The sequence below is a fragment of the Dipteris shenzhenensis genome, chromosome 24, assembly GCF_047967505.1.
Source record: "Dipteris shenzhenensis isolate YYH24624 ecotype China chromosome 24, Dip_SZ_1.0, whole genome shotgun sequence".
Classification (NCBI taxonomy): Eukaryota; Viridiplantae; Streptophyta; class Polypodiopsida; order Gleicheniales; family Dipteridaceae; genus Dipteris; species Dipteris shenzhenensis.
The window spans coordinates 30356602-30366413 of NC_141619.1; the positions used below are offsets into that span (position 1 = coordinate 30356602).

General features: G+C 40.3%; 1 protein-coding gene across 1 annotated transcript; it reads left to right on the forward strand.

The window, feature by feature from the left end:
• Positions 1-1606: 1606 nt before the first annotated feature.
• On the forward strand, positions 1607-4532 carry LOC147886475 (pentatricopeptide repeat-containing protein At2g03880, mitochondrial-like). The gene is made up of 4 exons (XM_087396001.1): positions 1607-1869; positions 1989-2068; positions 2159-2358; positions 2523-4532. Exons 1-4 carry the CDS (start codon positions 1692-1694, stop codon positions 4216-4218), a joined length of 2154 nt encoding a protein of 717 aa, XP_087252127.1. The 5' UTR covers positions 1607-1691; the 3' UTR covers positions 4219-4532.
• The last annotated feature ends 5280 nt before the right edge of the window (positions 4533-9812 follow it).

Consider the following 9812-nt stretch of genomic DNA (forward strand, 5'->3'; position numbering starts at 1 on the left):
AACAAAACTAACAAGAGAGTTCCCAATAGTGAACAACCACCTCAACACTGCAACCAGGACACAATTCCCAGTCCAACCAATAGCAGCGAGAACAATCCACCGTTCACAAGGCCTCACAATGGACTCCCTCGCATTCGACCTTATCAACATCAAGACACATGGGCTACTGTACACGGCACTGTCATGTGTTTGAGAACCGCAAAACTTGTACCTCCTACACAAAATCGAACAAAAACACATAAAAGTAGACAAGTCGGTTCTTCAAGAAATAGAATGCCTCCAAACAAACCGAATGTGGCCTTTTGTAGAAGCAAGCCTAGGAAAAACACATCCAAGCACAAAAACATTACAAAGCCTAAACACGCGATCATTCAATGCTCACAAGGAAGACATCATGCATTCCCACGCCATCATGGGCGCAACAATACTGTGCTTCCAAGAAACACACGGCAGAGAAAATGACAACATAGGGCTGCCTAGCAACAAGCCAAGGATCAGGGCTCACCACATACTTTAAGAGCGACATCCACATCAGGCAGTAAAAAGAAATCTGCCCACAGCCAAACAAGTAACCACCAAAGGTAAAAACAAGCACACTCATCGACATCTTGCACAAAGTACAGAGTGACATTCATCCAAGCAAAAAAATGTTCAATGTGGGAGACTTCAACATTGATATACAACAAACAATGCAAACAAGCACAGCCTTCTTCAATTCATGGAAACTAGGAACATGGAACTACTCATTACAATGCCGACAACAATATATAAAAGCACTATTGACCACATATGGAAAAACTCACAAACACTAAAAGACACCGCACGTAACATATTTCATATACTGGTTAGACCACTCCCTCGTCTTCTCATCCTTATCCTGTGCATGACAACATAACAAAGGCCCTCTCCTGTCATTAATTAAACCCAGCACAGAAACTCCAAAAAACAAGGAAGGCCGATTGAACTATGTTCATCTTGTTATGAATTGTAATCAATGATTAGAGCAGAAGAGTACATAACATGTAATGAAAGAAATTGAATATTGTCAGAGTCCTTATGAGATGTTGAATTAGGGAAAGGGCGATATAACCATGCTAATGGTTTTGAGGTCCTCTAGGTTTCTAGGTGCTGGAGAGCTTAGGGGTGTCACATGTGGACGAGTATGATCACGAGATGGATGGACTTATAGATGTAAAGTCAAGTTCTCGATGGAAATGTAATGTTGCCTTCCTTCTTGCCCCCCCCCACCGTCCCCCCTCGCCACCCCGACACACATATAGTCATCTACGAGGGGTACATTTGTCCTTGGCCTACGCTGACAAGCAGAGGGGGCTTCACGAGGAAATCGAACGTGGGCAACTACCTCAGGCGCTCGGGCATCCGAGAGGGAATAAAAAACGGGCAACTAGCTCAAGCCCGCCAAGATTCGATGCTTAATGAGATTCCTCTTCCCCTCACCCAGAGCTAAGCTCAAGCATGTGTCAAGTTGGCTACTAAGGGAATCGAAAGCGGGCAGCCAGGTTTGGCTTCTGGGCAACCAGCTCAGGCGAATGGCTTAGTCCGCCAACATTCTTTTATTAGCTGCTTAATTACTAATCAGATCCGTGTTCCGCTCACAAGCTATTCCTCTCTCTCCCCCTTCCCCTTTGTAGTGATTGCTCAGTCCTTCCTGCATTTGATTATGTTGGGTGATGAATAGATTCAATGCAGCAGCGGTCGAGATGGCCTCTCTAAGAGATTCCATCAGACTAACTACTTACCAAGGCGGTTCTCAATGCCTCGTGCCATGTAGCAGCGACGTCTCAGCCGTAGTTGCTGGCGAATTTGCAAGTTTCAGTCATCAACGTTGGCAGCGTGGGACTACAAGAAGTAGGAATGAATCTCTACCTAGCTTGCAGTTATGTCTATCTAGCACTGCTTTTATACAAGCAGTAGCTGTTCGACGGCGGACAGAATGATATAGCCATTTTGGACCCTGTTGCATGCAGATGTGGCATCGGCGTTAGAAGAGCTATGGCGGAAGTTTTTCGCAGATCCTTCTCAGTGGTGGGACAATAGATCAAGAAAGGTGGATTTTTATCTTTGTGGCATCCCACTTCGTTTGAGAGATTTCCACCCATATCTTATGTTGCGTTCTTGTTGTTGCTTCTTATCTCAGAGGAATCTCAAGTTTCCGGACTTTGTGCACAGTATTTCAAGGGAGGCTTTATGGATTGACCGTTATTTGAACCCTCCTTGGGTAGAAGGTGAGCTAGCTTCTCTGAAAGAAGGTGACCCACGTTCTCCTCATGCAGGGAGAGCAGCCTACCAAAAACATTCTGTTGAGAGCTATGAAGCCGAATCTATGAACTCCGTCAGGTGTTCTTTAATAGTTTGAGGTTCAAAGATTTTTTAATCGGAAGCATTTCATTTTGCAAGTTTGCTGGAGCGTGATGTTGAAATAGTTTGTCTTGTGCTTTTATCAATTCTGTGGAAGTCTCTGTCAATATCTGGCTTTAATTCTCTAGTTGACTATCATGCAGGGTTGCAAATGCTCAGGTTATCACTGGCACTGCTGCTAGTTTGGGAAGACTGAGAAAGCTATGTGAGGAAGAAAGGTTCAATGAAGCTTTGCAGGCGGTGGATCTTTTGCAGAAGGGGGGAAGTCACGTTTCTACTGACATTTTTTACTGTCTTCTTCAGGGGTGCATGAACAAAAGGAATCTGACAGCAGGCAGGGAATTATATTGCCTGATTATGAGAAGTAGATTAGAATCTAATACGTTTTTAGGAAGCCACCTAATTCGCATGTTCGCTGTATGCGGTAGTTTGTTGGAAGCAAATGAGGTCTTCTGCAGGTTGCAGAAAAAGACTATATTCACATGGAGTGCAATTATCACAGCACATGCAAGGCTTGGACTAGCTGTACAGGCTATTAAACTCTATCGTCAAATGCAACAGTCGAATCTGAAGCCAGATGAGTACATTTTTGCCTCAGTACTTAAAGCATGTGCCGGCATAGGATCATTAGAGCAGGCCCAGTTTATTCATGCCCACATCATTGAACATGGTTTTGAATCGGATTTTTGTATCTGTAATGCCCTTATTGACACATATGTTAAGTGCGGGAGTCTGGAGGATGCTCATAGGGTGTTTGACAGGCTATCCAAGCAAGATGTGGTGGCATGGACTGCACTTATTTCAGGGCATGCTCTGCATGGGTGTGGCAAGGAGGCTCTGCAGCTTTTTCAACAAATGGAAAAGGAGGGCATGGTACCAGACAACCTTACCTTTGTTAGCATACTGAAAGCTTGCACTGGGTTAGCATCACTTGCCCAGGGCAAGCTGATTCACGCGCATATGATGAAGATTGGATCTGACATAGATGCATATATTGGAAGTGCCCTTATTGACTTGTATGCCACATGTGGGAACCTTAGGGATGCTTATAGCATGTTTGAAAGCCTGCCCAAGCAAAATGTAGTGACATGGACTTCGATGATGAAGGGGTTTGCTCTGAATAGTGACTATAGATTAGTCATCCGTCATTTTGAGGACATGCATCGACATGGTTTGAAGCCAGATGATGTGGCTTTTGCTTGTGTTTTTTCTGCATGCAGTCATATGGGCCTTATGTATGAAGGCTGCAATCTCTTTCAACTGATGCAAGAAGACCATGGGATTACATCAACGATAAAGCATTATACTTGCATGGCTGACCTTCTGGGTCGTGCAGGATGCTTGACTGATGCAGATGACTTACTCCAGAGTATGCCTTTTGAACCTGATGGTGTGGGATGGGCGACTTTGCTCAGTCACTGTAGAACATATGGGGATTTGGAGATTGGAAGACGATGCTTTGATAATTTTGTTACCAGAGATGACAGAAATTCTACAGGCTATGTGTTAATGTCGAATATTTTAATCAATGCAGACATGTGGGAAGATGCATCCACAGTACACGACTGGAGAATACATTCTTATGCTTGGAAGAAACCAGGCGAGGCTGTCATTGAAGTTGACAACAACGTGCATGATTTCATTGTGGGAGATAGAAGTCACTCACATAATGTTGATATCCATGCAAAGCTCAAGAGGCTAACAGTGCAGCTAAAGGAGGAAGGCTACATGCCATATTTTCTTCTCGTATTGCAGCCTTTTCCTGACAATGACAAGGAGATTGGCATCATTGATGATCCACAGATCCACGAATTGATGGGTAGAGAACGCTGCCTTTAGTTGGGGATCAAGTGCTCCTTAGAGTAAGGAAGATATTAAATTCACTAGCAATTTCTGGAGGGCATTGTTGAAAATATAGGTAAGGATCTAACCTCTCTTCATCCTTTCATCCCAAATGGATGGTTTCTTAGAGTTGTAAATTGTGTATTATCGACTTGCTTAAAGCCTGATCAACAAAGGCTAATGGGCTAATTCTTGAGTTTGTGTATAATAATACTCAGCATCAATCTACTAAGAAAGCCCCATTTAAGGTTGTCTATGGTTATGCATTACCTAGTCCTGTTATGAATATTAAAGAAAACATCTTGGTTGTGGATCAAGTTATGGTTGATCATTGGGAGGCCTTGGTTCGAGTGAAGGAAACAAACAAAACAGCTCATGAGGGGCAAAAGGAAAAGCAAGAAAAAAAAGAAGGGAGTAGATGACCTGATCATCCCCTACAATTTGATAAGAAGCATCTTGCCAAAGAAAAAAAATCACTACAGCAAGCTCAAATTGATGAAAAGACATGGACGTTTTCAAGTATCAAAGGTCATTAATGATGTAGCCTATTGCCTAAATCTTCTAGCTCGTGGAAAATGCATAATACATTCAAGATTTGTAATATGAAACCTTTCCATGGCACACCACTTGATGACCCAATCATGGAAAGATCCAACATATGATATTGATGGTGAGGAAGTACTTCAGCCTCAAGAAGTAGTGATGCTTCAAGAGAAAAACACCAGATCTGTGTGGAAATACAATATGTTTCTTCTAAAGTTAAAAGGATATCCTACCATTAATGCACAATGGGCTCCAAAATACCTTGTTTAGGGACTTTCCTTCCCTATTACTCGACGTCAATAGAAGAAACGTCTCTATTGAGGACAACTGCTTCAAGAGAGGGAGGGGATGTTGGCCTAGTTAATGTAACCACCTTGGTTACCAAAATTGTAAATAGTATGGTCAACCATTTGGGGTTGGAACCATGATTGCAAATGACTACAATTGGTTAATAAAGTGGAAATCTTTTCTATCTATTGCTCGTTGTATGTCTGGCCCTTGTGTAATTCCAATAACTATGAAGTAGCTACTTATTTTAGAATACCAATGTATGTTATGACATATGTCAATGACGTATCCTAAAGTGCACATGTATCCATGTGATTGAACTTTACATTCAATGTTATGGAAACATCAATGTTAAAAGTAAGGTTGCTTGCAATGAAAACATTTGTATCTTGATGATCATCATTATGATAGCATTCAACACATTCCTTTTATGTCCACTTTTGGGATTGTGTTGTAGTGATAGAACTTTGGAACTTTGGAACCTATGTGATAGGGAACATTATACCACTATCAGTCACAGTTAGCTACAGGGTAGTTCATAAGGACTCCCTTGAGCCCACTCCCTTGGAACCCAACCACAAGGTGACAAGGAGACAATTGTCTCTATCACGCCTAGCCCTTTAGAGTCTAGATGAAGAATGCATAATCCCAAGATTATGGATGGTCCCTAGTGTCCAATGTAGAACACCGTGTAGCTTTTAGTGGTTGTGTAACCTTAAAGTGAGAAAGCTCCAGTTGCACTCAAAGAATGGGAATTATATATAGAAACTCATGGTCAAAACTGTGAAAAACACTTTCCAAATAGCCCTTAGTATGCCATACTCCATTATCAAAAACAGAGCCATAGGTCAAAATTTATGACAAGAAATATGATAGGAGCAAAGATGACCTAATGAGAATTTAATCATTGATCCCAAGATTAAGTCCCAACCATTAATCTTGAATGAAATCAAGTCTCCTTAAGTTTGATTCTGGTCTCCTTATGTGTGGTTCCATAGACCTAAGTATCATCTAGTTTGGTTACATCCCAATTAAATAAATCTGATTTGGTTACTCGTGAAACCATATCTCACAACCATGTTATTCAAAACCTTGTGAAAATTGCGATATACATGAGTTGAAAAGATATAATATTTGAGTCTTGCCACCTGTGGATTACTAACCTAAGGGGGCGATAATTTGATCTACATGACTATCACTAGGCCAAATTTGAGTTATGATGTTTGATTGTGAGTCATTTTATGCAGGCTCCAAAGAAGCCATATTTGGATGCACCTAGGTACAAACTTAGGTACTTTAACATTATGGACTCTTTTATGAAGTTAGGAGACAAATACGGCTACATGGGTACATAGACGCTATGGGTTAGATATAGTATCTCAAATATGAGATCTACTTGTGGTTTACGCTTTCTTTTGGGAGTGTTGTAGCTGGTTGGAGGAGCAAATAGCAATCGATAGTTGCCTTGAGTACACAGGCAAACACACAAGGGTGCATCCATGGCTGCATGTGAGGTAGCTTCGTTACAAAAACCATTGGGTCAGTTAATGGATGGAGTTGTCACATGCATGTATGTCTACATGCTAGGTAGCTTCGTTACAAAAAGTACTCGTATATATGGGTCAATGGATCAGTTGTCATTTAATATACAATGTTAGTAGTATACAATTGGCTAATAATTAAGTTCATTATGCTAGAACAAAAGACATTCAAGTACATTATCACTTTTATCACTTTGTCTAGGAGAGGTTCTAGCATAAGATCAAAGGTTGATATTTTCACAAAGGTTTTGGGCATAAAAAAGCTTTGTGGGCTCAAAGGATTACTTGGTGTATAGGAGATGGAGTTGAGCTTGAGGGGGGTGTTGGAGATGTCAATCTCAACTAGTGTTCACATTGATGAGGTGCCTAAGTCATTCTTCCGCACTCATGTCATTGCCATAGTTGGTGACTGATATCATTGATGTTCCGCCAACAAGTAATAATTGTTGACAACTCCTCTAGTGTACTATAGTTTTGGCATGGTTAGTTTTCGTCTTGTGTCTTTCCTAATCTTTTGGGAGAAAGAAGAACCTATTCCCCCAAGTCTTTTTAGTTTTTCTTGTGCCTTTGGTCGTATGGCAAGTTTTTGGGTTCTTACCATCTATAATTAGACACATGTACTTCTCATGATGTGCACTGGCTTTTTCTTTCCAAAAAACATATTTTTGTCTCGAATGTCGTAAATGTTCCATATAATACATATGCTTCCTTTAAGCAATTATCCGTCCTTGGGATGTTTTCATTCTTGATTCCTCGTTTCAAGTCATCAAATGCAATGCATCTTGAAATCTTTTGACTCTAAAAGATTTCACCTATCAAAAGGTCTTCTTTCATAAAATATAGAGAGTATAGGAAGAAATAACATCTTCATTTCCAAGGTATGCCATAAGGAGTGCACATATGTTTAGGATCCAATGCAATGCACCTAGGTAAGAATGCTAAAAAGGTTTAGAATGTTAGAAGCAAAGTTATGCTCAATGCATTGGGATGTAGGTGCAAACAAAGATGCATGAAATTTATTTGTAGAACAATATATATGCAAAAGTTTAGAAACATAGAGAGAAGGTCCCATACAAGAATGAAAAAGTGCCAAGTACAATAAATAAAGTGCACGAAAACGAGAATTGAGGATCGCTTGTCTTGCACTAAGAAGCCATGGAAAATCACAAAACTGATAAATGCATGATGTTATCCTGCTTCTAAGGACCATCAGAGTGATATTGGGATTTTGGCAATGCATGCATTCTGTCGAATATAATGTAAGCTTCCTTAAATCAAATATATCCTCATTCCTTTCTCATTTTGAAGAGTATCCTGAATTGAACAAATCATACATACTAAGGTTGGATAGTGACAATTTTCATAAGTGGGATACTTTAATGACAAGCGGACACTCCTCAAAAGGTAAAAGACTCAATGAACAAGATTAGTATTTTAAAAGTGAGCTATTCTAGGCTAGGGTAATAGCTTGCCATTTTTCAAAATGCTCAAAACTAAAAAACAAGATTATGAATTATTTTATAAGATATTGAATGCCTGTACCTGTACGTGTATATGTACACATACATATACATACATATGTAGGCATATGGCCTTTCTTTAACTACATAATAAATTCAAGTAAGAGAAAATGCATACAATCCCATGTTATGAGACTCTTTTGCTCCATCCATGAATTTCAAATATGATTTCTAAAAGGTATTTCTAAATGTCCATATTAGGGGATGCTAGTATGAACAATGCCTACCACTTGCCAAACAATGTAAAGCATGAGGAATGAAATGTGATAACGGGACTAAGGGGTGTACTTAGACAATAGTGTGAACCTTAAGAATGTGTGAGAGTGAATTCACTGTGTAAGGATGAAAGTGAAATGGTAGAAGCTGTCCAATTACGTGATTATGGTGCAATAGTGTGGTAGTGTGCAGATTGGCAGTCAAGCTTCAGGCTTGGCTAGAATCTCATTTTGTAAATGTTTGATATTTTAATTTGTTATTTATTTTGTGAAATATTAAGGTTCTTTGCCTAGGCATTCGAATCCCAAAGTGACTGTAAATAGCCTTTACAATTCCCCTACAATCACAAACTTTGAGGGTGAGGGAGAGTGATATAGCCAACATGCTCGTTACTTTCATTCTAGAGCTCCGATGAGCATGATACCAAAGCCAACAATATTTTATTTTTAGTGCCACCTCTCATCGTCCTCTTGTACTCTTCGTTTCCCTTAGGCTCCACAAATTCTACCGATCTTCCAATTTCCTAGCCAATGGTAAAGAAGCCAACTTGCATTGACTATTAAGAGCATGCATTTACATCTTGTATTAGGCTCAACAAAGTAGATTTGAATCATAGGGCATGCCCCAATTTGCAGGTAAAGCGGGCAAAAGTGATTCTTGTGATAGCAAGTGAAGTAGCCCCTTAGAGGGACATTATTTCACTTATTGGTTTAAATGCACTACTTGCCCCACATCCACACAACACGTGCACGTGCACACACACACACACGCATGCATGCACGCACGCATGCATGCGTACATGCACACGCATGCACGCACGCATGCATGCGCACATGCACACGCACACACACACACACACACATTTTTTTTGGGTGGAAATTTTTGTTGCTTTATATTAGAGAGTCACTATCCCAAAATGGGATGTGCCAAAATACATCAAGAGAAGATCTCAATATATGACAAGTATATATTAGAGTCTATGTACTGAGTTTGCAGACAATCATAAAAAGATTGCTGGCTGCAAGGAGTGCTTGAAAAAAGAGAAAATAGAAAAATTAGGATCACCAAAGACTCTATGATTTCTATCCTTCCATAGAGTCCGGAATGCCTAATAGCGAACCCAAGTGAAAAATAAATGAAACTCTTGTCTAGGTGGGTGAATCCCGAAAAGCCAGAAAAACTTCCCAAAAGTTGCATTTGGAAATTTGGTTCTCAAATGCTACCCAAGGAAGCCCAAGAATTCATGGGTGTGAGAGCAATGCCAAAGAAGATGAGGCGTTGATTACCGTAGAGCCAAACATATGCTGCAAACACCTGTTGCAATATGTCTGTGTGCCAAAAGCTGTCTAGATGGACGAACTCCTAGCAAGACTACACACAAGAAAACCTATTGTCGAAGAGGAATTGTAGAATTCCAAATCCCTTGTAGTCTCTTTAACCACCACTTTGAAGGACGATTCTTTTGCCAAAGATGATTCGCCCT

What these genes read in the sequence shown, in the direction of transcription:
- LOC147886475 (XM_087396001.1), top strand. Translation starts at nt 1,692, where the DNA reads ATGAATAGATTCAATGCAGCAGCGGTCGAGATGGCCTCTCTAAGAGAT. An exon ending in GCAGCGTGGGACTACAAGAA is followed by an intron (nt 1,870 to 1,988) that starts GTAGGAATGAAT and finishes TGTTGCATGCAG; the next exon opens with ATGTGGCATCGGCGTTAGAA. An exon ending in GGGACAATAGATCAAGAAAG is followed by an intron (nt 2,069 to 2,158) that starts GTGGATTTTTAT and finishes TTCTTATCTCAG; the next exon opens with AGGAATCTCAAGTTTCCGGA.